This window comes from Eulemur rufifrons, chromosome 7 (genome assembly GCF_041146395.1).
Source record: "Eulemur rufifrons isolate Redbay chromosome 7, OSU_ERuf_1, whole genome shotgun sequence".
Classification (NCBI taxonomy): domain Eukaryota; kingdom Metazoa; phylum Chordata; class Mammalia; order Primates; family Lemuridae; genus Eulemur; species Eulemur rufifrons.
In genome coordinates this window covers 252496386-252524154 of record NC_090989.1, presented here as the reverse complement: position 1 = coordinate 252524154, position 27769 = coordinate 252496386, and the positions used below count along the sequence as shown (strand labels likewise).

Below are 27769 nucleotides of genomic sequence, written 5' to 3'. Positions count from 1 at the left end.
TGCCTTGCGGGCAGGTCCCGGGGGCGGTGCTGCCTTGCGGGCTGCCCCCGCGGCTCCTCCCCTCTCTGCGGGCCCAGTAGCGCTTTGGCCAGGTGAGCTAATCACCGCGACCCAATGACGTCGAGGCCTGTCCCTTCCCGCCCAGGACCTACAGAGACAACCGAAGGGGAGCCCAAGGCGGCTTCATTGCTGTCGCCGCCGCCGCTGAAGCGAGAGCTCCTCGGCTCCACAAGTACACCAGCTCGCCCCAGCTTTCCCCAACGCCTGGCCTCGCGAACGGCACCTAACAACCGCCGCCCGCATCTGGATTAAGGCTGGCGAGATACTAAGTATCCGAGGGCTCGGGACCTGGGGCGATCGAGGTCCTGGAGACCCAGGACCCAAGGAACATGGGAACCGGCGTCCCAGCCTCGGAGCAGATCAGGTGTGCCAAAGGGCGTCCACAGGTTTATTGCCCTGAAGATACTGGAGGCACTGCGGCTGTTCATATTACAGACTGCGAGAGCCCCGTGGACAACCGACGTCAAAATGAGCCTGGCTACAACAATCTGGAGGACTCTGGGCATCTGATGGCCTCTTACGAGGGTAAAGCTAAGGGCTACCAGGTGCCTCCCTTTGGCTGGCGCATCTGCCTGGCTCATGAGTTTACAGAGAAGAGGAAACCCTTTCAAGCTAACAACATCTCCCTAAGCAACATGATAAAGCACATAGGCATGGGTTTGAGGTGAGTAGATCCCATTGCCTGTAATGCCTTTGGCTTCACTTTGTTCCAGCTCAAGACTTCCAGCAGAAGTGGGAAAGGGTGAGAAAGCAGGTGGGCTCCTTGTCGCAGTCAAGGGGACCCTATCCCCAGCATATTTTAGGTCCGTGGCTTTGGAAGGTAAGACCAGGTCACATCTCTTTGCAACCCTTTTCCTCCCAGTATCTTGTCTTTTCAGCAGGAAGATAGGCACGTTTGGTCCTGCACTCAGCATTTCCCATTAAGGCTCCTTCTCACATACTGTTTCTAAAGACTTTCCTTTGGGATTAGCTGTACTTTGTGGCAAGGTAGGAAAGGATAGTCTGGCTGCTGTGGCACTGACACAATGTTGTTTTATTTGGGAGTAGGAGGTTCTTAACCCCAGGTTTCCCTGAGCATCTGAGGCATTCTGTGTACCTCATTTAGAAACACTATGTTACAGTCCCAACACCCATCTGTTTCTTTCAAGCTTTTAGCTCCAGGGAGTAGATGAGAGCCTGCTTTCCCTCAACCCCAAGGAGAGGGAGCTGTTCACTCTGTTCTGGGATACACAGCTCCTAATATACAAAGCAAAGAACACCTCTGACCAGAGAGGCACTGCCATAGATGTCCCCAGGGCTCTTGGTAATAGCCTTCCAGAGCCTACCCCAAAATTTACAGACACCCCCTGAGCTTATCCTGGGCTTTCTAGATCTCCACTGAGTTCAACGACTACTGATGAGGAGCCAGACCTCATCAGGAAGTCTGACCTTAACAAGAACAGGTGGATGTAAGGACGTAAAGCATCACCCTGAGGTCATCTTGAGTCAGGCCACACAGTAAAATAAACATAGAGCTAGGGAGGGAGGTATAAAGGTTGGGAAACTCAGCCAGGACAGCTTCTAAAGTAGGGAACCCTTTACTTCGCCAGTCAGTGCTGTGCGGCTGTGGTGGGGAGGTCATTTACTAACCCAGCCCTGGGCAGTGGGAAGGGCCTGGTGCTGCCTGCACATCTGGCTCCTTTGCTAGTGCCTGTGGGTGGCCTGTACCAGAGAATAATCATCCTCCAGGCTGCTTCTGACTGAAATTGGCCCAGTCCAACTTTGACCCCAGAAGCCTCTGGGTCAAAATTGGATCTAGAATACAGACAGAAGCACAGTGGGTTGCATGTGGTGGGCACAACGAAGTCAAGTACAGGTGGGCATCCTAGCCTCATGGTCCCTAAATATGAACTGAGTCATAGAGGCCTGAAGCTGTGCTCAGCCCCCTGGACCGTGGCTCCCCATACCAGGATAGGGTGGGGGTTACTGACACAGGGCTTTTGGCATGGGTGAGGTCCTCCTGCACTGAGGAGGAAGCGGGGTGAGACGAGGAAGAATTCTAAAAATTCATGAGTTTGGGTTGAAATTATAGAGAATGTCAAGTAGGTCAGGAATGGCCAGCTGCTAAATTAAAGGAATGAGAGAGCTCCAGCAAGACAGAGTTATCTGGGCATCGGCTTGGTAAAAAGTTAAATTTTGATTGCTCTCTCTTCCAGCCAGAGTCCTTTCATTCAATAAGTATTTAGGGAGTACTTGCTCCATGTCAGATAATCCTTTGTTCTGCCTGTCTTCCTATCTTGCATTTATTCCTTGGTGCCCTAATCCTGGCTGCTCCCTCCCTCCCTCCACCAGTCCTTATTCTAGCTTCTAGTTTCAAAGTCCAGTTTTCTTTAAACTGGGAAGGGATTCTCTGCCTTCCCATCATCCTTTGTCTTCCCTCCTTCTCCTCCTTCTCCCAGAACGTAAAGTCCCTATTCTTTAATCACATTCGTCTTCCCTTGCTTCAGTCTGTCTTCCATCTCTCTTATACCCTATTGTTTGTCCATTCATTCATATGTAAATACAGCAAAATTTATTGACTGAAGACTATGTGCTGTGCCCTGTGCTTGGAGCAAAGGGTAATATTCAATTAGTCTTTGTCACTGTCCCTTTCCCCAAGGAACTTAAAAATATGTCAGCCTCAGATGAGGAACATTAAAATAACACGGCAGTGTCTGATTAGTAATTGAGATAGTATATGTACAAGTAATAATCGTATCTAACACACATATTCCACTTTATGGCTTCCTTATCTGTTATGTCATCTGCTCTTTCAACCATTCCATGAGGATAGCTAGGGCAGGAAGTACCCCCATTTTGTAGATAAGGAAACTGAGGCTCGAGGGCTTACTTACCCAATTACCAGGTTAGAAGCTCGTGATTGAACAATGGGCATAAAGTGGTTGAATAGGGAAGATAGTAGAGAAGTGGGAAAGAGTTTGGCAGGGCAGATATTGCTTAGTGAGGACCCATGCTGAATGAGAATTTGTAGGGAAATAAGATAGGCTGGGACACATGTCACAACCTTGAAAACAGAATTATTCGCCTGTTGGATGCAAGGCTGTGGCAAGACCATGAAAATGCTGGGATTTTTAGAAGCCTTCACTGGGATATTAGGAGAGAACAAAGTCAGAAAGCTTACAGTTTAAATGCTGAACTAAAGAGAGAGAGGGAAAAAAAAAAAAAAGACTTAAGAAGAGATGCCCTGAAATGTAAACACAGGTTGTCTATGGGTGGGATGATTTTTTTTCCCCCTTCTACCTGGTATATTCTCCAGCTTTTCACCTTTCATAATCGGGAAGAAATAAATAATCATTTTAAAAAGAAGACAGTTATCCCCAGCAGGCTGTGCCCATTTGGGGAGTGGGAGGTGAGAGTGGAGAATGTAGGCCAGGAAACCATAAATGACCCTTTCAGCGCTTCAGACAAAAGCTCCTGAGGTTTGAACCAAGCAATGGTAGTGGAGTTAGAGGGGTAAGGAAAGATCACAAAGCCCCTTCTGAGGGGAATAAAGAAGAGAAACAAAGGCGGTCCTACCCTTATGCTGGGGCAAGTAGGAAGATGTAGAGACCTCAAACTATAGAGAAATCAAGAGGAGAGGTTTGGAAGCAAAGGTGATGGGTCCTTGAAACACTTAATGGGAGGTCACGGCTGGGTGTCCAGAGAGAGGGAGGTGACTGCAGCTTGTGAGGAACTGCCCACCCACCCCCCTTCCATTCATACTGCCTCTTGCTCCTCAGGTACTTGCAGTGGTGGTACCGGAAGACCCAGGTGGAAAAGAAGACCCCTTTCATTGACATGATCAACTGTGTACCCCTGAGACAGATCTATGGTGAGGCTCACCCCAATTCTTCCCTGCTCAGGGAGGGCCTCACCTCCAAGTCTACCACAGAGTTAGGCAGAGGCTTCCAGCTTATGCAAACTGCACTCCTGTATCCCCTAGGTTTTTAGAGGAACCAATCTTTATAGTCTAGAAAGAGAGAACTAGGCTTGGTTTCCTCTCCCTATACCTCACTAACCATCCTGATTCTCTCTCTAGGTTGTCCTTTGGGCGGCATTGGGGGAGGCACTATCACCCGTGGCTGGAGAGGCCAGTTCTGTCGTTGGCAGCTTAACCCTGGAATGTATCAGCACCGGACAGTCATCGCTGACCAAGTAAGAGCCAGGAGATTGAGAGTCCCAGGACAACATCGTCTTCCACCCCAGGCCAAGAAGGGCCCCTTGGCTAGTGTAGGATGTGGCAGTTAGGTGTGTATTTGATTCAATCCAGTAAGGACTCTCAGGATGGATTCTGTGTGCCCAGCCTTGTGCTAGGAGGTCCTATAGGAATAAGACACACACAGAGCACACGTTCCTTGAAAGAGTAATCAGCCTTGGCATTTCTCCAGTAAATGCCTCCTTCCTACCTCACTGCCCCAACTCTACTAGCTGAGCCAGTCCCCAGCCATAGAGAGTACAGAGAATTCCCAGATCACTTACCCTGGCTAAAAGAACATTTGGTAGGACTAGAAAGGAAAATAAAACCAAAAGTCTTCAAACTCATGGGGAAAAAAGATGTACACTTTTTTTTGTACACTCCTCACCCTGACTTGGGAACCCTCAGCCAAAGGTCAGATGCTCTGCTGATCACTCCTCTGGAGGTCTCTCTGCCTCAGAGCCAAAAAAGCCCCTCTTCTTCCAGGCTTAGATCCTCTTAGATCTTAGCCTTCTTCCCATTTCTGAAGCTTTACTTTTTCTCCTTTTGTTCCTATATCACATCTGGGCCTCAAATTGCCAGAAGTCTGTGGCCTGCCTTTCATTATATCTCTCTGGTGACCTCCCTTTTTGAGTTGTCTACCAAGTTCCTCTTTCCTGCCTGAAGGATGCCTCCCCTTTCAGCTCATCTTCAAAGGAGAAATGACTAGCAGATCTTAAGACCAATTAATGACAATGCCCTTCCCAGTTCAGGTTTATCAGCCCTGCCCAATGCCCCAAGATCCCTCTCTGCCTCATCCCTTAGGTATCCCGAGGGGAATGGTCCAGAATCCTGACTCTACAATTAAAGTAATTGCATGCTTAACATGTGTTAGGCACTGTGCTAGGCTTTTTGTATAATATTTAATATTTTTTTTTTTTTTTTTTTTTTTTTTTTGTTGTTGTTGAGACAGAGTCTCACTTTGTTGCCCAGGCTAGAGTGAGTGCCGTGGCGTCAGCTTAGCTCACAGCAACCTCAGACTCCTCGACTTAAGCGATCCTACTGCCTCAGCCTCCCGAGTAGCTGGGACTACAGGCATGCGCCACTATGCCCGGCTAATTTTTTCTATATAGATTTTTAGTTGTCCATATAATGTCTTTCTATTTTTAGTAGAGACGGGGTCTCGCTCAGGCTGGTCTCGAACTCCTGACCTTGAGCAATCCACCCGCCTCGGCCTCCCAGAGTGCTAGGATTACAGGCGTGAGCCACCGCGCCCGGCCAATATTTAATATTAAAAAAACAATCCTACAAGGTAAGTAAGTACCATCATTATGCTCATTTTACAGATGAGGAAACTAAGATCCAAGAGGTTTAGTAACATGCCCAAGGTCACATGGTTGGCAGATGGAAAGGCTGGGATTGAGAACCAGTTCTCTCTGTGATGAAGAGCCTGTGGTCTTAACCATTATGATCTATTTTGAAAAAATGAAAAATTGTTTTATATGGTTGTCCCTCAGTATCTGTGGGGGATTGGTTCCAGGACCTCCCCCAGATTCCAAAATTCAAGGATGCTCAGTCCCTGATATAAAATGGCATAGTGTGCCGGGCGTGGTGGCTCACACCTGTAATCCTAGCACTCTGGGAGGCTGAGACGGGTGGATTGTTTGAGCTCAGGAGTTCGAGACCAGCCTGAGTAAGAGTGAGACCCCGTTTCTACTAAAAATAGAAAGAAATTATATGGACAGCTAAAAATATATATAGAAAAATTAGCCGGGCATGGTGGCGCATGCCTGTAGTCCCAGCTACTCCAGAAGCTGAGGCAGGAGGATTGCTTGAGCCCAGGAGTTTGAGGTTGCTGTGAGCTAGGCTGACGCCATGGCACTCTAGCCCGGGCAACAGAGCAAGACTCTGTCTCAAAAAAAAAAGAAAGAAAGAAAAAAAATGGCATAGTATTTGCAAATAACCTACACACATCCTCTCATATACTTCAAGTCATCTCTAGATTACTTATAATACCTAATATAATGTAAATGTGACATAAATAGTTGTTATGCTATACCAGAATAAAAAGTCTGTGCATGTTCAGTACAGACACAGTTTTTTTCTCTGAATATTCTCAATCTGCAGGTGGTTGAATCCATGGATGCAGACCCCACAGATACAGAGGGCTGACTGTATACAGTAAAAATTTCGGCATAGTTGGAACCAAGGGAAGAAGTATTAATCCCTTATAGCTCCTACCCTCCAGGAGCTTAAATTTTGGGGGAAAAAGACTTAAAGAAAATGGAGACTGTGAGACCACATCAATGCCAAAATGAGAGGGATGGCTAGTGTACTGAGAAAAATGGGACGGTGTTGCAGACTTTGCTCATTCCCTCCACACATGCCAACTCTGGAGAGGGGTACATTAATGAACTAGAAAGGGTCTCTACCCTCAAAAGAATCCATAGGGCAATCAGGGAAACAGAAGGGTAAATAAATACATTATAACATGATGCACCAAATGCTAGAATAGAGGGGTAAGGAGATACATAGAATGACTCATTGCTGGAGGAAGAAGAGGAGGAGATGGTATTTGACCTAGGCCTTGAAGGATGCAGGGGTTTCATCAGATGGAGAATGAGCATGAGCAAAGGCATGGAGGAGAGACTGTAGTGTGCTCAATGAACAATGAGTATTTTATATGAGCAGAATATAGGTGCTTGACCAGGTAATGAATCTGATGGGCAGAAGAGGCCAGATAAGAAGGGCCTTGAAAGCCAGTTAAGAGTTTAGACTTTTAGTCTGAAGGCCACAGGGAGTCTCCGAAACATTATAAGCAGTGACTGACACATCTTGATTTGTCTGTAAGAAAGAGCATTCTGCTACCCAGATGAAAAGAGGCAGAGAAAAGCAGAGATGGTTTGGGCCTAGGTTAGGGCACTAAGGCCACTGTAGTGGAGAAGGGAGAGGAAGCCTGGGAGACATATGGTGGGGAGGCAGCAGGACTTGGTGGTGACACTGAGCCTGGGGCAAGGCCTCAGAGATGACTTGAGGCTGGTGGTGTGGTGGTAACAATTGCAGGCTCTGGAAGGGTAGAAGCCGCTCTGAGCTGGTGGAGACTTAGTTTGTGGTGCCTGTGGGTTACCGCATTCCAGCCTGTATGTCCTCTTAATTAAGTTCACAGTGTGCCTACGTCGGGAAGGGCAGACTGTTTACCAGCAAGTCCTGTCCCTGGAGCACCCGAGTGTCCTGCGCAGCTGGAACTGGGGCCTATGTGGGTACTTTGCTTTCTACCATGCCCTCTATCCCCGAGCCTGGACTGTCTATCAGCTTCCTGGCCAGAATGTCACCCTCACCTGCCGCCAGATCACACCAATCTTGCCCCACGACTACCAGGTGAGGCCCCTTTCTGTTTCCTCCTTTGCCCTCTCTGCCTCTGGTGGAAATTGCATGACCTAGGAAAAGGAGGAATTTAGAGGCATAAACATAACACTGGCTTCCCAGCACCACCACCAAATTGGTTCCAACTTCTGTGATCCCTGCTAGGCAGCTTTCCTGGGAATGTAGGGAGATACTAGTAGAAGACAGAAGAGAGTATATTGGGGAGTATTTGAGTCAGGTCCTCTGTGCCCAGGACTGATCCTAGGGAGTAGGGCCAGGAGAGGCTATACTGAAACCATCTAAGTCCCATTTTCTGCCCCCAGGACAGCAGCCTGCCTGTAGGAGTCTTTGTGTGGGATGTGGAAAATGAAGGGGATGAAGCTCTGGATGTGTCCATCATGTTCTCCATGCGGAATGGACTGGGGGGTGGAGATGATGCTGCAGGGGGTTTGTGGAATGAGCCCTTCTGTCTGGAGCGTGATGGGGAGACTGTACAGGGACTGCTGCTGCATCATCCAACCCTTCCAAATCCCTACACAATGGCTGTGGCTGCACGACTCACGGTAATGGAAGAGCCTGCCCTAGACTTTAGCACCTAACCCCTATCCTCAGCCTGGCCCCTGAATCCACCTCCACCCCACCATGGTCTCTTCATTTCTTCAACTCCTAACTCCCACCCTCATCACAGCCCTTAAGCCTCTGGAACTTAGAGGTGAGAGTATGGAAGAGGAGCTGGAGAGCTAGTAAGAATCCAGCATACTTGTGGAGCTTGCCCTCACAGAGTCTTTGGTTTCTTAACAGGCAGATACCACAGTAACCCACGTCACAGCCTTTGACCCTGACAGCACTGGGCAACAGGTGTGGCAGGATCTACTTCAGGATGGACAGCTGGACTCCCCCACTGGTGATGAGTGGTCTGCCAGGGAGGCGGTGGGAAGATTGTCCCTGTCTTGGGACCAGGGAAGGGAGGTCTGGTAATGAATAGGCTTTGTTCCATGTTAGGGATCCCTGACCCTGGGGCTGAAAGGCGCCTATGCTGATTCCTCTTGTACTTCTCTCAGGCCAGAGCACCCCCTCGCAGAAAGGAGTAGGCGTTGCTGGGGCTGTATGTGTTTCCGCCAAGCTGCCACCTCGAGGCCGGTGCCGCCTGGAGTTTTCACTGGCTTGGGACATGCCCAGGATCATGTTTGGAGCTAAGGGCCAAGCCTATTATAGGTGAGGGGGACCAAGAAAGTAGAGGGCTCCAAGGCACTGGGGCTCTAACCTGGAGCTTATGTTCTCATCCTTCTTCCCCTTTCTTTCCACCCCAGGCGGTACACAAGGTTCTTTGGCCAGGATGGTGATGCAGCACCTGCCCTTAGCCACTATGCACTGTGCCGATATGCAGACTGGGAAGAAAGGATCTCGGCTTGGCAGAGCCCGGTATTGGACGACAGGTGCCAATGGGGCCCATCTCTTGCCTTTCTCCCAGGCACTCACACTCCAAATGGGACTCCTTAATTCACTCTCCACCCACCAAAGTCAGGAGAGTTGCACTGGGATTCGCTTGGCACTCCTACTCTACTGGACCCCAGGATCCTTTCTATCCTGGGAGGTCCACACTCATTACACCCTCCTGACTCCCCAGATCCTTGCCTGCCTGGTACAAATCCGCACTGTTCAATGAACTATACTTCCTGGCTGATGGAGGCACAGTATGGCTGGAAGTTTGTGAGGACTCCCTACCAGAGGAGCTGGGAAGGAGCATGCATCATCTCTGCCCTATCCTACGGGACTATGGTCGATTTGCCTACCTTGAGGGTACGGGCTGCTGGTGGGCTGAGGCATGGCAGGCCATACCCCTGAGGTCACTTAATGCCTACTACAAGGCAGGGTGATGGATTTTGCCTAGCCCAGGGTATTGGTTGGGGTTGAGGGCATTAGTGGTGGATGTGGACTAGAGACAGTGCCCTACCTCCAACTCTGCAGGACAAGCTAAGGAGGGGCTGTGAAAGAAAAGCAGGAATTCTGGCAACAGTGTGTCTCCCTCATTCCTCCAGGCCAGGAGTATCGCATGTACAACACATATGACGTCCACTTTTATGCTTCCTTTGCCCTCATCATGCTCTGGCCCAAACTCGAGCTCAGCCTACAGTATGACATTGGTGAGATTTCCTTTCATGCTGTGTCTGCCTTTTAGCTCCCCATAGCCTTGAACCTTTGTGGTCCCTCAGATTGTCTCTTCCTTCCTTTCCCCTCAAACATATCTGCATCCTGCTTATGAGTTCCCCTCTGAGGTCACACACACTGCTCTGTGCCTCACCCCAAGCCTGCCCATTCCCTGCCTCTCTTGTGTGTCTGCTCCCTTAGCTCTAGCCACTCTCAGGGAGGACCTGACGCGGCGACGGTACCTAATGAGCGGGGTGGCAGCACCTGTAAAAAGGAGGAACGTCATCCCTCATGACATTGGGGACCCAGGTAAAAGTCTACCCCAAGGTAGCTTCCCTTCTTCAAATTCTGCACCCTCTACCCTATCCTACCAATGCAAATGAACCAGGTCCCCTACCCTCCCACAGATGACGAGCCGTGGCTCCGGGTCAATGCATATTTGATCCATGATACTGCTGACTGGAAGGACCTGAACCTGAAGTTTGTGCTGCAGGTTTATCGGGACTATTACCTGACGGGTGACCAAGGCTTCCTAAAGGACATGTGGCCTGTGTGTCTAGTAAGGATGCATATGGAGTGGCCAGGGCATGGCTGGTATTTGGGGAGAGCCCAGCTGGATATTGTCTTTCCTTGGTACCAAGGTCTTCAGCAGTGTCTTGGTTCCTCTCTAGGCTGTGATGGAGTCTGAAATGAAGTTTGACAGGGACCGTGATGGGCTCATTGAGAATGGAGGCTATGCAGACCAGACCTATGATGGATGGGTCACCACAGGCCCCAGGTTGGAGGGTAGGGGTTTCAAGGAGGCCTGAGGTGGGGAACTGGGCACCAAGGGATTGCAGGGCTCAAGAAAGAATGACTCATTGTCTGTTAAATTGCATGGGAGTGGCTGGGACTACCAGTCTGATACCCAACCCATGTCCCTGACCAGTGCTTACTGTGGAGGGCTGTGGCTGGCAGCTGTGGCTGTGATGGTTCAGATGGCTGCTCTGTGTGGGGCACAGAACATGCAGGATAAGTATTCTTCCATCCTCAGCCGGGGCAGAGAAGCCTATGAGAGACTGCTATGGAATGGTGAGTTGGGAGAATCTAAGGAGTCTGAGGGCAGCCGTGGGGACACCAGGAGCCTTACTTTGCCCTTCCTCTATTCCAGGCCGCTACTACAACTACGATAGCAGCTCTCAGCCTTATTCTCGTAGCGTCATGTCTGACCAGTGTGCTGGACAGTGGTTCCTGAAGGCCTGTGGCCTAGGGGAAGGAGACACTGAGGTAAGAGAGACTAGAAGGAGGAGCCAGAGAGAAAGGTAGGTTTTCCCTGGATGTGGGAAGCAAGTTTGAGACCATGTTTATGCCCTTGCCCCTCCAGGTGTTTCCTACCCAGCATGTGGTCCGTGCCCTCCAAACTATCTTCGAGCTCAATGTCCAGGCCTTTGCAGGAGGAGCCATGGGGGCTGTGAATGGAATGCAGCCCCATGGTGTCCCTGACAGATCCAGTGTACAGTCTGACGAAGTCTGGGTGGGTGTGGTCTATGGGCTAGCAGCCACCATGATCCAAGAGGTAATGTACTCCCTTCCCCACCTGTACTTTGGCCCAGAAAACTTCTTCAACCACCAAACTTCCTTAAGGCATAATCAGTGCCATCTTATCTGTGCACAAAAGCCTCCCCCTTTCCCTGTTATGCATTCCAGCTCCTGCCTTCAGTCTTCTTCAGCTAGTGGGGGAGCTCCCTGAAGGTAGAGACTACTCTCTCCAGCTGTCCAGCTGCAGTGGCTTTTCAGGGGGTGCCAAGTTGTATGTATGACTGCCATCTCTCCCCACAGGGCCTGACTTGGGAGGGCTTCCGGACAGCTGAAGGCTGCTACCGTACTGTATGGGAGCGCCTAGGCCTGGCCTTCCAGACCCCAGAGGCGTACTGCCAGCAGCGGGTGTTCCGCTCACTAGCCTACATGCGGCCACTGAGCATCTGGGCCATGCAGCTGGCCCTGCAACAGCGGCAGCACAAACAGACCTCCAGGCCAATAGTCAAACAAGGCACAGGACTAAGCACAGGGCCTACATTTGGACCAAAGGAAGCCATGGCAAACCTGAGCCCAGAGTGAGCCCTCTGAACTGTGGGATGGAGGCGCTAATAGCCCAGCCTCTAGCCTGTCCTTTCCTCCTTCCCCCGAACCTCCTGCAGCCCTGAGCCATCAGGACAATCATACCCCTTCCTTTCTCCCCGCCCAACTGTACCAGTAAAGGGGGGGGAGGGGTTGAGGGTGACCCAGGTATCAGAATCACTTATTTATTTCATTCCTCACTGCATGAAATGTTCAGAGAGGTCAATTGATTTCCCCAGATCCATTCTTGGGGTAATAGACACATGGGTACAAATAAAAGACCCAAAAAGCCAGTAACTGTGGTGTGTTTGAGCCCTCAGGCTTCCTAACAGGGCATAGGAGCTGAGGCTAGCCCTCTCTCCTTTTTTTCAACATAGAAAAAGGCTCTTGTTGCAACCCTGCCATATCCTCACATCTAGCTTGAGTATCTGCCCTGCAGGATCACAGATGTGAGGCTAGGGGTAGGGAACCACCCCTCCTTTCTTGTGAGATTTGCCTGCAAAGGAAGGATGGGACCTGGCTGAGGGGGCCCTGAGAAGAGGTCAAGCAATGGCCACTTCAGGGGAGGCTCTGTATTAGGAGCCAGAGGCATGCAGTATAGCAGGCAAGAAGAGTTGCCAGGAGCCTGGAGTACATGGTCTGAGCTGTCCAGCAACTGGTTTTTGCTGTCCTTTGGCACCTCTGACTGCAGGGCAGGCAGCTCCAGCTGGTGAGCGTCCTCACTGGGGAGGGCACGAAGCTGGCGGGACAACACTGAGGAGACAAAGAATCTTCAGAGGCCAGCCCAGGTGCCTCCCCTAGCCCATACCTTAAGAGATAGCCTTAAGCCTCTTACCTCTGTGCTCAGCTGGCAGGCTCCCCCTTGTGTCAGAGGAGTACATAGCAGGTATGAGGAGGAGGCAGAAGGAGAAGAGTAGGACCTAAAGCACAAGAAAAAGGAGATGAAGAAGGGCTCTTGATTACATTTCTGCCCCCACTGACCAAGAAGAGGATGTCTCCTCCCATCACCATCCTCACCAAGACACAGGTGCTGCTGCTGGTGGTTTTGTTTGACATCTCAATCACCATGGCCTGTAGTTTCCTCAGCTGACCTAGAAGGGACCTAGAGGAAGAGAGGGGACAGTGGTGAGCACCCCCTGGCCTGGCACCCTGAGACACAATGAAACTCTCCTGTTAAGGCCACCTCCACCATCTCTGCACTGGATCCTCTCTTACTTGTCATCCTATTTTTGCAAATGACTCCTTCCTCTCTGGACAAAATGCCTGAAGTTCCTCATTAAAACAAAAAAGCAAACAAAACAAAACAAAACAGAAGGTTTCTCTGCCGTGACTTAAACAATCCTTGGCAAATACCTTCAATAGTTCTCCACTGCCTGATCAGCCGTGCACATGACCCTCACCAGGCATTCTCCATATTGTCTACCTTCTGGCCCAACTCCCCTGTATTAGGGATCCAGCCAAACAAGACTGTTGTGTTCTCTCTGCCCAGAATGCTTTCCCCACTCAACCTCATCCCCTGGAATCCTAACTACTGTCAAATACTAGCTGCCCCATGAGATCTTTTTTATTCTCTCTTTCTCTTTCTTGGTGCTCCTCCTTAGTTACTTATTCCGCATTCCTGTAAGATTCTTGCAATCAGAGACCAAGCACCAAACCTTGAATTTGGAAGCTGCATTAGAAATCAAGCGTAGAGCAGGGGAAAGAGAAAGCATTAGATGGGGGGATAGGAAAGGAATGGCTTGGAGGGTTGCTTACGAATTCTGTTCCTCCAGGAGTTGTATTTTGTTCTGAAGCTCCAGATTCTGGGCTGTGCATCTCAAGACCCTGGAGGAAATAACAAGGATATGGGGATATGCCCTCTATCCTCCCCTAAAAACCCTAACACTTCCAACTATTTCTGTTGCCCCCACCCGAGTCCTCCCTTTTATACCTGCTCTCTAAACCTCCAACATACACCTCCTTCTTCCTGCGGCTCTCTTGAGCAGACTTTTTGTTCCGAATCTTCCTCCTCACTCGTTTCAAAAGTTGTTCCTCCATCTCAGAGAAGACAGGAAAGTGGATAATATCATCAGAGGAATCTTAGGCCAAGGAGCTAAAAGGCAATCGAGCTCAATCTTCTTCCCAATGCAAGACTTCCTTTGACAGCTTTCTTGACCAATAGACATTCAGCTTCTGTCTGAATGCCTCCAAGGACCAGGTGTTAACACCCTCACAAACATGACCATTTTTAACAATTTTATTAATTAAAAAAGAAAAATCTTACTTATCTTGAACTGAAATCTGCTGCCTCATACTTTCTATCCATTGGACTTACCTTGTATCTCTGGGGCCAAATAGAACAAACTCTGTTTAGGTATTTTAAGGCATTTGACATTTAGTCAAGAGTTTAAAACAGAAAAAAATCTGGACAAAATTTTTAACTCATCATCTTTTCTCCTCAGGATAAACTGTATCCTCTTACTATCTGTTAATGATATGGGCTCAAAACTGGACACTAAGATGTGCTCTGGCCAGTATAAAGGGGAACAAGATAGTCACTGACTTCTAGAGGCAACACCTCTATTGCTACAGCTTCCAAGTCCCATCCACTTTCCTTGTAGCTATGTCACACTGCTGACTCATGTTGGACTTTTAAGAAATTAAAATTCTGTAACCTTTCTGATTTCATCATAGTATCACAATACTCTGTTTGTGGAGTTGCCACTCATTGCTTGAAACTTAAATCTGAGGATTTTGTATTTATTTTTGTTATACTGTTTGGTCCAGCCCTGTTGAATTTTCTAAAACAATTCTACCATTCAGCCAGAGGTGGATTACCATGAAGCCAATGATGTGTCGGGGCCCTTCATTTGCACAGTCCTTTCCAAGGGCTTATACTAATATGGCACTGGTAATTTTGAATTCATTTTCCTTGAACAGAACACCAAAATTTATAGAAGCCCCACAAAACCAAGATCCGCCCTTGCATCTAGCATATTAACTTACTGTCCCGACGTCCTTTTAGCAACGAATCTGCTAAATTTCTCACCTCTGTCCTTTTCCAAATTACTGATATAAAATTAACAGAATTGGCCTACTTGGGACTCACAATCCCTTTCTGCCTTTGCTCCACCAGTGGGAGCCTTACCTTAGTGAGAGGACGTGTCCCAGGTAGAGTAAGCCCCTCCTTCTCCAATAGCCTCTTCTCCTCATCTGTCAGTACCAGCCTAGCAGTGTCCTAGGGTTATGAGGCGGCACAGTGGCATGGGGATGTCAGAGAAGAATGGGGAATCCTGCCCCCATCAGTGCAATGTGAGAATAATCTTCCTGAAAATCAAGTCAAGTACCTGCTCTGCCGGCTCCTCCCCATGCAGTGAAGCCATCTGGGCCCCCTCCTTACGATAGTTCCCGTTCTCTGCAAAAGGAAAAATATAACTAGCCAGGCCCATAAACCCTCTCCTCTCCGCAAACTTCACTTATTTCAGACCCACCTAGATCCATGGAGACATATTTCTGTGGGAGAGAGTAGGTGTGATCATGGAGGACAGGACAGGGGTTGGAGAAGCTGAGGACGTTCAATGATGCTGGGGAACACAGCAGGGAGCTCAGCAAATCCTCTACCTCCCCGTTGCTCGGTCCCTGCACAGAGTTCGAATTAACAGGCCTTGACTTATCATCATCTTCCGATCTCGGACGTCCCAGGCCTCCCCCAGTCAGAACCGCCACCCACCTCAGAAAGCGGCAGCTCCCAGTCCAGTGGAGCCACCACGGCCTTGTCAGGCGCTGTCCACAAGTCTCCACTTTCCTCTAGCAGGAAGTCCAGCAGGTCCTGGTCATCGGGGTCCAATGCCAGCTCCATCTGGGACATCTACGGAAAGGATGGGCAGAAGCACAGGGTTTCACCCCTCCGCCCGGCTCCAAGCCCTGAGGTCCTGGCACGACCCCCAGTCCGACTGTCGGTCTCCCCTACCTATCACTCACTGGCCCTCTTTCGCCGGGCTTGCCCGCTAGGGGATGGCGGTAGCTCTCAAGCCGATCTTGTCTCCCAGACTCAGTTCTCATCCTCCAACGCAACAAAAGTGACGCACCCGGCCCCACCGCATTTTGGGACTTGCAGTTCCCTCCAACTCGGAAGTGGCCTCTAGGCCGCGCCACGTCCTGGGGACTATGCAAATAGAGGGGAGGTCCCTGCTGCTTCCTCACACCCTGAGGGCGGGGATTCTGGAGATGCGGCTCCGCCTTCGCCCCAAGCTAGAAAAAGGAAGAATTAGAGTCTAAAAGGGAACTCGGGCGTCGTTCGGCGTTCGGACGTCGTCTCCGGATTGCGCCGCACCCTTGCTTCCTGCCGGGGAGGGGCTGCCGGTCTTCGGCGGGCTCCCGAGCATCGAGAGCAGGGGCCAGAGTAGCTTCCTGCGGTTCCCGCAACCATAGAGTGCGGGCCTACGGCGCCGCCCGCGGTGGGGGACGTTCCGGGGACGGAAGTGGTCGAGAGAGTGTCGAAGGGAGGGCGAGGCCGGAGCCCGACAGCGACCCGGAGAGAGAGAGGGTTAGCGGGCCGGCGGGCGGGGCACAGAGCCGGGCAGCGAAGGTAGGCCGGACCGGGCCGAGCCGGAGCCTCAGGGTGGGGCAGCGGGGCCCGGCCCGAGCGGCGGGCGGCGGGTGGCGGGCGGCGGGCGGGCGGGGTCCGCGACTCTCCTGCGTGTCCTGCTGCGGTCCTCTTGGAGAGGTCAGCGTCCAGTGTACCTCGGCTTGGACTCGGAGTGAAGTAGGCCGTCTCGCGGGAGACAGGCCCTTCCTGGGAGCAGTCCTTTGCCTGACATAGGTTTTGGGGAGGGTGAGGAGTTGGGTGGCCGAGAGGCGCAGGGCGGGGATGGGCTTTGGTGTTAGCTGATAGCGGGCATGTGGGTAGGAAAGCTTTGGGTGCATTTGGGATTAGGTGGGTTTGGGTTAGGACTCAGGGGTCGCTTTAGGAGTTACAAAGCCGGGGTTAAAATTTAAGAGTTATTAGTGTGTCAGGTTCCTCTTGTGTAGGTAAGATTTAGATTAAGGTCATTATTTTGTTTTCTGGGATGGCCAGGACAAATCAAAATTAGAGTTCAGGGTCAGGTTAAGGGACAACAACAGGAATTAGGTTAAAAGTCTGTTTTGGGGATTAAAGAATGTTGGCATGGTCAGTATTCAAGATAAACAGTGAAAGGGTGAGTTAGGAATCAAGTTACAAATGAGCTGTAGGTGTAGGGTTCAACATTTAGGGTTAAAGTCAGGGAATTTGGTGGTAAAGGTACAACTAGATCAGTATTAGGGATAAAGGATTGGATGGGTCTCTGCTAGGAAAGGGATGAGTGTCAAAGCTGGTACTGGGAATAGGGAAGCAAATGAGAGTCAGGGTAAATGTTAGGAATTGGGGGCAGCTTTAGGAGTTGTGGTTGAGGCCAGCATAGTTGACCTTGAGCAGGTAAAATTCAAGAGGTTGGCAGTAGATAAATGCCCTTGTTTTGTTGGGAGGGCCCTTATTCCTATGTAGTCAGATGACTAATTTCAGGCTAGGGTGCTGGACTTCAGCTAGAATTGCAGGCATCCGGGATTCCAGCTTTTTCATTTCACTCTCTAAGCCCGAGGCTTTTGCTATGGCCTCTACAGTTAGGAGGCAGGGATTCTAGACTATGTTGTTTATAAAATGGGAGGTGGGAAATGCACAGGGACCCAGGAGATGTACAAGGCCTAGTCATAAGTGGGGAACTGCCTAGGGAAGAGGGGACTGGTGAATAAGGGGGAAGTCGACCAAGGAAACACTGTTAACATGGGAGAAGGGGATGACTGAATCCCCTGAAAGTTTAGCCCCACTGCCTCCCATTTCCCTCATTCTCTAGATGTTAAGCCCTCCTTTCCAACTGTCATCCCTGACTCTGCATTTCACACCCTTCCTGCCTGCCCCCTTACAGAATACTTTCCTGGCCTTTAACTGTTCCATGTTGTTCATCTTCATATAATCTGTTCCCATCCTCAGTTTTGCCTCCCTACCCATCCCTTAAGTCACACATCCTACCTTAATTTACCCTCCCCCAAATCTGAGCTTTCCCACATTTTAAAGCACACTCCTACCATTTTCACCCGCTCACACACCTGCATCCCACCATCTGGTCATCTGCTGAGGACCATACTCCCAGCCCCTGCTATGTGCCATCCCCTAGTTCTAAACCTCTTTTAATTTCTTGATCCAGTCATAGATCCCCTTCCCCCACTCCCCAAAGAAAAGAGGAAATGAGACCCAAAGAGGAAACTGGGTCTTGCTGATCCCACGCTCAGCCAGGCCACTGACCACACCCCCATTTCACTCCCAGCCTGACCCTGCCACTGACCACAGCACTATCCTCTACTCAGCCTGACCCAGCCATTCATTCCCCTTGCCTCCACCCCACCCCAACTTCAGCTTTACTTAGACACTGCCAATGTCCCTTTATTTCCCCACTCCTACTCTAGCCCAATTTAGCCACTGACCATTTCTTCTCAACTCCCTGTAGTCTGACCTGGCTTGTGACCTCACTCTATCATTCCCTTAGTCACTATCCATATAAATGACTCCTCTCCTTCCCCCAGCCTGATCCAGTGACTGATCATGTATGTATTTTTTACCATCTTCATCAGTGCCATTGTCCCCAGCCTTTTTCTATACCCCATCTTCTCCATTCCCAGCCTGATACAGTCACTAACCCCACCCCATCTGCCACTGTGTGGCTACTAATCATATACCCATCCCCTTTTTCCCACAGCCTCACCACATCCCCTAACCACAGCCTCATCCTCACGTTCTCAGCCCAACGGGATCCTTTCCTCCCTTCCCAATTCCTTACCTAAACTCAAGCTGCCCCTGCCATTAAGTGGCTACTGACGATAAGAAGCTATGGGACCGTAGCCTGACTTTAGGCTCTGGTCTCTGAAGGTTGACAGAACAGATTGTCGTCAGGTCTTGTCAGTTCTACCTCTTAAAACATCCTCTGAGTGACATGTTCCTCTCCATCATTCTAACTCTGGCTTCGTTGCCTCTGATTTGTGCTAATACGGTGTCCTTCTAACTAATCTCCAAGGTAACTGCCAGAGTTATTTTCCTGAAAGCCAGTTCTAATTATGTCTCTATTCTGTTCAAAGACTCCCTTGGCCTCCTATTGCCCTCCAGTAAGTAAAATTCCTCATACTCCTCTAGTCTTCCCTTGCCTTTCCATCCTAACCCTGACTTCCCCACCACTGCTCCCTTGCAGGTACCCTGTGCTTCTGCCAGCCTGCCTGCTTACTTCCCTGAATGCTCCTCCACGATTTCCTGCTTCTCCACCTTTGCTTATGCTATTCTGTCTGCCTGGAATGAATGCTACCCCTGACTCATCTCCGGCTGGCTGGTGTAGTGGAGAGAGCTTGGGCTTTGGAGTCAGAGAGACCTGAGTTCGGATCCTGGCTTCACAACTTATTATTTGGACAAGTACTTTTTAACTTCTTTGAGCCTCAGTTTTCTAATCTGTAAAAATGGAAATGATGACACCTACCTTGCAGGGTTGTTGTAAGGATTAAATGAAAGTATGTATACAATGCAATTGACAGAGAGTCAATAAATGGCAGATCACTATTATTTCTTATTATCTTTATTTTTTGTTAATTCTAACCTGAAATGATAGCTCTCATGGAGACTTTTTGGTCCCCCTTCCCTAACCTAAAGAGACCTCTCCTCTGATTACACACTGTTTGGCCCTTATCACAGCCTGCCCTCTATTGTAATTCCGCATTTAGCTTATCCACTCATCTGGAGGACTGGGAGCCCTTTGAAGGCAAAGGCTAGGTCTTACTGATCTGGGTTCCCAGCCCCTAAAAGTTTGGCCCAGGGCCTTGCCCACAACAGGTCCTCAAGGAAAGCTGGCTGGGTGAATGGAGGGACAATGTCTACGTAATGGGAGGAGAAACATTAGGGGTGGGGCATTGAAGCACGGGGTGCTGTGTTTGTCATAGAGGTGTATTTGTGGGGAAGCCTTGTTCATGGGATGGAGTCCCTGCAAGAAGATAATGCAGTCCTGACAGGATCTGTGTATTGGCTGTGTGACTGAGATAACATGTTTGTGGAGACAGTGTAGGTAGTTCTGTGGGAAAGAGCTCTGTGTATAGGCTGGGGTGCAGTTGGGGAGAATGAGCATGCATATATGTGTAGAGGGGCTGTGTTGGAAGAAGTCAGGTCCAGCTCTTCAGCTGCCCAGTCCAGCCCTAAAATGAGCCTCCAGCAGCCTGAGGCCGGATATGTCAGTCTCACCCACAAACCCCCCCCTCCACCTCCCCGCGGTTGTGGACTCAGAGGCCAAATTTGGTAACAGACTGAGTGTTACTCCCCCAACCCTCTTACATTCTGACTGCCTTCAGCTTTCTCTCTCTTTTTGTTCCTCTCTGTAACTCCCAGTCCTTCTGCAGTTCCCTTTGTGTGTATCTGCTCTGAGTATATTCTCCAGGTACCCCAAATTCCTTAGCCCCAATACACTTACATTCCATTCCTTGCTGGGATTTGACCTCCTGTCCTCCATTCCCCCCCTCAATTGCCCAACTCCTCTGGAATGCATCTCAGGAATGTATTGAGGGAGGAGGAGTTCCCTGGGAGGGGGACATGGGGGGGGAGTGTTGCTGTTCCATAAAACATGATGGAAAGGGGAGCAAAGTTCTGAGGCCAACGCAGGAACTGGATAGCTTCTACTCATATTTCCAGGGCATTGTTCTTTGCTACCACTACCCCCAATTCACTGATCAATTCCTCACCTCCCCTCACCCTCTCGTAGCTGAGGGACATTCTCTCAGAACCAGCCTGGGAGTAAGGGTAGGCATGACTCAACTCCCTTATCGGGGTCTCACCAGAGACTTCCGTGCTTGAGGAAGAAGGGGGTGTCCATATGTCCGGAGGAAATGGGGGGAGACATGAAATTTTAGCTTAAGGTGAAGGGTCCTTTCAGTCCTGCTCTTAGCTCCTTGGACTCTTCCAGCTTCTCTGACCCTCCAGCCATCATTCTTTCGTGGTCAGCCACCCCACGGCCAGGTCTGTCCAGCTGTTGGGAGAGGTGCCCCAGCAATGGGGAGGGGGCAGAGAGCTGGAACGATGATGAGACTAGGAGACTTGTTTGGGAGGGTTCTCTAAAGATAGAGAACAAGCTGTGGTTCTTCTCTTTTGAGACTCAACACTGTTTCTAAGGTCAGAAATGGTCTATCAGCCTCTGGGTATCAGGCTCCTGATCTAGACCTTTCTCACATCTGCCTTCTCTCCTGTTTCTACCTAGATTTTCAGTTCCCCCCACCCCATCTCTCCTAACCTCTTCACCCTCCACCCCTTCTCAACTTCCTTGGTTCTCAAATGCCTTTTGTATCCTAACACCTCCGCCTCTGTTACCCAGCCTTTCCCTAGTCCTGCTCTTCCCTCCTTGGGGCTTGCAGTTTGCCAGGAAAACGGGCAGGCTGGGTTTCCTCATTCTCTTAGTTATGAGAGACCCAGTCCCTGGACCACACTGGGGCACATCATCAGCTGCCGGGCAGACTTGTCCTCTTGCAGCCTGTGCGCCACCTGCTGCCTCCACTGGCTCCCCCAGCCCACAGAGAGGTGGTGCCAGGAGGGTGCAAGAAGGCGGGGGCGGGCTGGTATACTGAGCTGCACTGAAAATGCTGTCAGGGAAAGCAGCTGAGATGGAGAGCAGAGTTTGAGACAGACTTGCTGAAAAGGTGGGAGCATAGGAGGAGTTGTAGTGAGGACTGAGTAGTGACTTGGTGACTTAGAAGGAGCAAGGATGAGTTAGAAGGACTGGGCTCTTTCTCTGATCTGTCTTGAAACTTTTTCTCCTCCCAGAGCCTGTTTCCCCTTCTGCAAAATTGAAGCATTAACTAGATAACTTCTGAGATCGCTGAGGGCTAAAGAGTCAATTCTAGCTTGACTGCCAGGGAAGCCAAATATGAGGCTAGGCTCCTTGGGGAGGCTCCCGACATCTCAGGTTAGAGGAAAGCTAGGGCAGGAGTGGACCTAGATGTCTTGAACAGCCAGTATTTGGTCTCCCTGCCAGGCTAGCTAGAGTCTGTTTGCAGACTTCAAGAGCCCTTGGGAATTATCTAATAATGTCTTCATTTTGCAGAGAAAGAGGCTGAAGCTATGACAGGGAAGGTCACGTGGTGAGTCAGGGCAGAGCTCTGAAAATCCCAGACAGGGAAGAACCAGCAGGACACAGTAGGAAACAAAGAGAGAAAAGACTGAACCAGGCAAAGAAGAAAACAATGCAGGGGCAGGGCTAGGAAAGGAGGTGACCAGGGACAAGAAGCAAGAGAGACTTTTGGAAGAAAGAAAGGAGGTACAAATTCCAGTGGTGGGGGCCAGGCAGCATCCTCAGGTAACATTTCAAACCTGCTATTATACCTTGTAGACTTGCCTCTCCCTCAGATGTCTTAAATGGTCAGAACCAGTCATTTTGATATAAATAATCTTTCACTCTTTAAAATTCTTAAATAAGACAAAAACAACCGTATTACTATCTGCTTTGAGCCTTTTTAAAGTACCCCTCCCTGGGGCTCCACCATCTGGGGGGCCTCTTCTCTGCCAATGAGAATGTATTCTATATTCTAATGCCCTGATGCCACAGGCCAGGTATAGCCAGGCTGGAGAGGAGAAGCTGCCACCATGGTTGCGCTTTCGCTAAAGATCAGCATTGGGAACGTGGTGAAGACGATGCAGTTTGAGCCGTCTACCATGGTGTACGACGCCTGCCGAATCATTCGCGAGCGGATCCCAGAGGCCCTGGCTGGCCCTCGTGAGTCTGACTACCCAGGTGGCTAGGGTGGGAGGCTGCAGTCTCTTCTCCTCCCCAGGTTATCAGCCTTGAGGGATGATGCATTGTCTCCTAAGGCTACGTACCTCTCAGGTTTGGGCTCCATGGTTCCCTCCTTCCCTTTAGGCCCAAGGTCATGGGAGAAATAGTAAGGGACAGTGGTATAGCTGTTTAGCCACATTGGAGTCTTCATAAGTCTAAGGTGATCCATCTTCTTTTAGCCAGCGACTTTGGGCTGTTTCTGTCAGACGATGATCCCAAAAAGGGTATATGGTTGGAGGCTGGGAAAGCTTTGGATTACTACATGCTCCGAAATGGGGTGAGTATCCCTTCATCAAAGACCACCAGCATTGTCTTCCATTAGCTTCCTCTGCTCCACCTCCTATTAATATTTTCAGCACCTACGTCTGTTGCCTCTTACCCCTCCCCATGCTTTCTTTCCATTACAGGCAGTCATGATACCCTGTCTTTTTTTTTTTTTTTTTTTTGAGACAGAGTCTTGCCCCTGTCTTTGACTGAACCACCATAGTGCTCCTTTCAGTAATCCACTTTCCTCCCCTCTGGTCATGTAAAAAGGAAATAATACCCCTACCTTAAAGTAGGCCCCTATCTGCTTTTCCTGTCCCAACAGGACACCATGGAGTACAGGAAGAAACAGAGACCCCTGAAGATCCGTATGCTAGATGGCACTGTGAAGACTGTCATGGTGGATGACTCCAAGACCGTCACTGACATGCTCATGACCATCTGTGCCCGCATTGGTAAGGGGTGTTGGGAGGGCTAAGGGCCTGGGCCAGAGGCTTCCACTTGGCCAGAAGCCATGGATGCAGTGCCTGAGAAGCTAGCAAACCACCCCCCTCCCCCGTCCAGGCATCACCAACCATGATGAATATTCACTGGTTCGAGAGCTGATGGAAGAGAAAAAGGAGGAGGTGACAGGGACCTTACGAAAGGACAAAACACTGCTTAGAGATGAAAAGAAGATGGAGAAACTAAAGCAGAAACTGCACACGGATGACGAGTGTAAGCAGAACTGGAAAAAAAGAGGGCTTTGGAAACGGGCATGGTGGAAAGGGCAGCTATTTGTTGATTATTTATTTAGGCAGTGTTTTATACTCTGTTACCTCAGTAATAAAGTCCTGTACTCAGAGAACTTACATTTTAGTGAGAGGGGGTAGGAAATGAAGAAATAAAAACTCGGAAACCAGACAGTACAAGGGCCATGGGGGTTTGGCATTGAGGGGACTCTGTATATCCCAGTGAACTGGCTGGACCATGGCCGGACGCTGAGGGAGCAGGGAGTGGAGGAGCATGAGACATTACTGCTGCGGAGGAAGTTCTTCTACTCAGACCAGAATGTGGATTCCCGGGACCCCGTACAGCTGAACCTGCTTTATGTACAGGTATGGAGGGGACTTGGCTGGGGGCAGGTAGGGAGAGGGGACAACAGAAAAGTAGGGGATATCCCTGCACCCACACCTAGCATCCACCTCCTTTCCCTGTGCTCTCCAGGCACGAGACGACATCCTGAATGGCTCCCACCCTGTCTCCTTCGACAAGGCCTGTGAGTTTGCTGGCTTCCAGTGCCAGATCCAGTTTGGGCCCCACAATGAGCAGAAGCACAAGGCTGGCTTCCTCGAGTGAGTGACCCACATCCTATACCCGGTCAGGGCCCAGGACTCCCTGCCATTGCAACCCCAACTGGCCTATCTCCGTCCCAGGCCTTCTCCCCCTGTTTCCTCTTCCAAGGTTCCTGGGTTTGACCCATGTAGGTACCCGTTTAGCTGCCATCATCCATTTGTCTCCCCACTGGCCCCATGTGGAATGTGAATGTAGTTCAGTATCTCTGCCACATCCCCACCCCTGAAGCAAGCATGTAACTTATTTTTGAGATTCTCTGAGGAATTTTGCTGTAGTAGCCAGAGGGAAATGGCAAAATTGTCCTTGAAGGGAACATTAGGTTAAAAAGTCTCACAAGTCTCATTCACTGGTGTTTCTCAGAATGTGTAGAGTTTGGTGTGGCTTTCTCAGCTTCCTCAGTGCAGGGCCATCCTAGAGAGCTCTTTCTCCTCTTGGTTCCCTGAAAATGATGCTCTAGACCTTCTTTGCCTCAGGGGCTAAGCCTCCAACTTAAGTTTCCTCAGTACCCTTCCCTGCAGTGAGTGACATAGGTCACATTGAAGAGCTGATGCTAAGTCACCTCTACTTCAGAAGACAGTCCAGACTCTGTTCCCTCAGAATCTCTCTTCTCCCCAAGGATAACACAGTCCCAGACATTTCCTCACACCCCTAGGCCCACAGTTCATGGCCCACATGTCCCCAGTGCTGTCCACTACATGCTGACCCTCCCTTTTCTGGTGTAGCCTGAAGGACTTCCTGCCCAAGGAGTATGTGAAGCAGAAGGGAGAGCGTAAGATCTTCCAGGTGAATGGGGGCAGGGGAGAGTGTTTGGGATGACCCGTGAGCTTTGCTGCTTAATCCTACTGACTGAATGGACCCCCGCCTCCTCCCTATTTCCCCCAACCCTGCTTCCCCCCGCCAAACTGTTCTCCTACCTCTCCTCTGCCAAGAAAGCAGAAGACTTGGGCTTTTAGTCTCAGCTCCATCACTGCTTTTACTGTGGAATTCAATTCAATATTCTTGTTTTCTTTCCTTTACCTGTAATGTGGGTAAATCCTGTATAGGATTGATAGGAGAATCAAATGAGGTAGTGAACCTGAAATTACCAGTATAGAGTATAGTTTCTGTCCAGATATAAGGTCTTATCCCCACTCTTTGAATACTCAGCCCAAAAGACCTTGTCACTGACCTTCTACTTCTGAACTATCCATTCACATCCCCAGGATGTCTGCAAGTTCCTTAACTGTAGCCCTTGAATCATCGCTTCTGCATCTCCCTGATCAGCCCCCACCCCATCGCCCTCTCATTTCTCATATCTTGCACTCCCGAACCTATTCTTTCCTATGTCCCCATAATACTCATTGCAGTTAACATCCCATCTTACTCCTTAGCTGTGATGTTATCCCCATATTTTGCTAAATTCTTCCCTATTTCATGCTCTAAGGCACACAAGAATTGTGGGCAGATGAGTGAGATTGAGGCCAAGGTCCGCTACGTGAAGCTGGCCCGTTCCCTCAAGACTTATGGCGTCTCCTTCTTCCTGGTGAAGGTGGGTTACCAACCTTTCTCACTGCCCTCCTTATTTCCCGCTCTTGCTCTTCCTGTCTCTCTGGAAGTCTCTGACCCTGCCTTTAGTCACATTTCCACCATTCCCTAAGAGTCCCATTCTCTACTCTGCTCTGACCTCGTGCAAACCTGCCACCACCTCCCTTCCTACCCTGTGATTTCCCTTGTCCTGGGCCCATCCATGGACACTCTACTTTAGCCCTCTGGCCTCCTCAGCATCTCTGTGTGGTCAAGTGCTGATCTGATCATTAGCCTCTTGTTCGACCTTTGACCTGTAACACCAGCACCAACCTCTGCCTCACAGGAAAAAATGAAAGGGAAGAACAAGCTAGTTCCCAGGCTTCTGGGCATCACTAAGGAGTGTGTGATGCGAGTAGATGAGAAGACCAAGGAAGTGATCCAGGAATGGAACCTCACCAACATCAAACGCTGGGCTGCCTCTCCCAAGAGCTTCACCCTGGTGAGTCTGGCTGCCAATCAGAAAGTGCTTTGGGATTTTCAGAGAAGGGGCAGCTGCAGAGGTCTTTCTCCCATCCCTTGGGGAAAGTGCACTGAGCATGACTCCAGAAAAAAGAACTTTGGAGCTGCTACAGAAAGGTGGAGGTTAGAGTAGATGGAAAAACTTCCTCTTAGAGAGTAATGATGCTTAAATGAACCAGGTGATGGACTTAGTCTTTAAAGTTAACAGCACAAAAATGTGACCAGCAACCTGAGATCATAGGAATAGAGTGCAGTGGCATAATCCTAGCTCACTGTAGCCTCAAACTCCTGGGCTTGCACAATCTTCCTGCCTCAGCCTCCCAAGTAGCTGGGACTACAGGCACGCACCACGATGCCCGGCTAATTTTTCCATTTCACAGGCATTCTTGGGGAGAAAAAAGAGAAAGGTGATGGAAAGACACACCTCCCCTCTTTTAACAGTAACCATAAATAGTAGTTTTTTCCTTCTGGCTTTATATTTTGGGGTTATGAATTGGAAACTTATACCAACTTGTTGAAATTCCCCAATGATAGAAATAGAAATTAGAGTAAATGCCATTTTTCCATTTTGTGTATTGGTGCCAACCTTCAAGTATGATCATTTAATGACAAATGTTACGTCCTCCCAATTTTATCATTGGGGTAAAAGTAAAAGATTTCCCAAATGGCATGCATTTGAAGCTATAGCATAAAGGCCATTCCTCAGAAATAAAACATTTCCCTACAAGGAAGAAAATAAAGAAATAGGAGGTTGAAGAAAGGTGGGCGTCTTCCTAAGGGCTGGCATGGGAAGGCACCCTCATCAGCTTGACCTTGGGCCTCCCATCCTACCCATTTCCATCCTGAGTAGATTCAGGCTTTCCTGCTGAGTCCCCACCTGTCACCCTAGGATTTCGGGGATTACCAAGATGGCTACTATTCTGTACAGACAACTGAAGGGGAACAGATTGCACAGCTCATTGCTGGCTACATCGATATCATCCTTAAGAAGGTGAGCCTTCTCCATCTTCCCTTACCCTCTCCCCAAGCCAAGCCTTTAGAAATGGGCACTCAGGTTCTGGAAAATGGCTGATTGTGGAAAGAAGAGGCCATCTCTTCCCACTTCCCTCTTCTTCAACTGCCCCAACTCTCATTCTTTTTTTCTTCCTACAGAAAAAAAGCAAGGATCACTTTGGGCTGGAGGGAGACGAGGAGTCTACTATGCTGGAGGACTCTGTGTCCCCCAAAAAGTATGAAGGGAGTTGGGCTGGCCCCATCCCTCAGGGGTAGAGAAGGCAAAGCTGGACTCCAAGGACTGCCGGGGGGTGGGAAATCCTCAGGATGGTTCTTGAGCTGGTTGCAGGCTGTAATGAGACCTCACACACCTGCAAAGGTAGCGTGACTGGGTGGGAGGGGTCGTGACTGGGTGGGAGGGGCAGAGACGAGGAGTACTCTGAGTGCTCCA

At 49.8% G+C, this 27769-nt stretch overlaps 3 protein-coding genes across 5 annotated transcripts in view; 2 read left to right on the top strand and 1 right to left on the bottom strand.

Annotated features, from left to right (window-relative positions):
- The first annotated feature begins 389 nt into the window (after positions 1-389).
- GBA2 (glucosylceramidase beta 2) lies at positions 390-11937 on the top strand. The gene is made up of 17 exons (XM_069476576.1): positions 390-724; positions 3819-3910; positions 4118-4233; positions 7412-7630; positions 7939-8178; positions 8417-8519; positions 8677-8830; positions 8926-9051; positions 9243-9415; positions 9655-9759; positions 9965-10072; positions 10171-10322; positions 10435-10541; positions 10692-10834; positions 10914-11029; positions 11127-11318; positions 11582-11937. Exons 1-17 carry the CDS (start codon positions 390-392, stop codon positions 11858-11860), a joined length of 2760 nt encoding a protein of 919 aa, XP_069332677.1. The 3' UTR covers positions 11861-11937.
- Positions 11938-12035: 98 nt separating this feature from the next.
- Positions 12036-15881, bottom strand: CREB3 (cAMP responsive element binding protein 3). Its single transcript, XM_069476579.1, has 10 exons — positions 15817-15881; positions 15570-15710; positions 15331-15478; positions 15187-15254; positions 14988-15077; positions 13791-13897; positions 13616-13684; positions 12878-12962; positions 12696-12780; positions 12036-12613 (listed from the first exon to the last, which is right to left on the bottom strand). The coding sequence occupies exons 2-10, from the start codon at positions 15705-15707 to the stop codon at positions 12276-12278; spliced, it is 1128 nt and encodes a 375-aa protein (XP_069332680.1). The 5' UTR covers positions 15708-15710; positions 15817-15881; the 3' UTR covers positions 12036-12275.
- Positions 15882-16305: 424 nt separating this feature from the next.
- The window catches only part of TLN1 (talin 1), a 32413-nt gene continuing 20949 nt past the window's right edge, over positions 16306-27769 (top strand). For 2 of the 3 annotated variants that reach the window (XM_069476566.1, XM_069476565.1), the window contains exons 1-12: positions 16363-16427; positions 22474-22641; positions 22881-22978; positions 23291-23420; positions 23530-23682; positions 23920-24062; positions 24172-24299; positions 25023-25083; positions 25724-25828; positions 26150-26305; positions 27215-27316; positions 27478-27554. In XM_069476566.1, the coding sequence (XP_069332667.1) occupies positions 22512-22641; positions 22881-22978; positions 23291-23420; positions 23530-23682; positions 23920-24062; positions 24172-24299; positions 25023-25083; positions 25724-25828; positions 26150-26305; positions 27215-27316; positions 27478-27554 (1283 nt within the window). In that variant the 5' untranslated portion in view covers positions 16363-16427; positions 22474-22511. Of the gene's footprint in view, positions 16428-22473; positions 22642-22880; positions 22979-23290; positions 23421-23529; positions 23683-23919; positions 24063-24171; positions 24300-25022; positions 25084-25723; positions 25829-26149; positions 26306-27214; positions 27317-27477; positions 27555-27769 lie in introns of all 3 variants that reach the window. The other variant, XM_069476567.1, reaches the window with a different exon arrangement.

Excerpts from the sequence above, each read along its gene's own strand:
- GBA2 (XM_069476576.1), top strand. The coding sequence starts at position 390 with ATGGGAACCGGCGTCCCAGCCTCGGAGCAGATCAGGTGTGCCAAAGGG. Across the intron at positions 9,760-9,964 it reads CAGCCTACAGTATGACATTG|CTCTAGCCACTCTCAGGGAG; the intron begins GTGAGATTTCCT and ends CTGCTCCCTTAG. Across the intron at positions 10,323-10,434 it reads ACATGTGGCCTGTGTGTCTA|GCTGTGATGGAGTCTGAAAT; the intron begins GTAAGGATGCAT and ends GTTCCTCTCTAG.
- CREB3 (XM_069476579.1), bottom strand. The coding sequence starts at position 15,707 with ATGTCCCAGATGGAGCTGGCATTGGACCCCGATGACCAGGACCTGCTG. Across the intron at positions 13,898-14,987 it reads GGACACGTCCTCTCACTAAG|ATGGAGGAACAACTTTTGAA; the intron begins GTAAGGCTCCCA and ends GTCTTCTCTGAG. Across the intron at positions 13,685-13,790 it reads GTTGGAGGTTTAGAGAGCAG|GGTCTTGAGATGCACAGCCC; the intron begins GTATAAAAGGGA and ends TATTTCCTCCAG.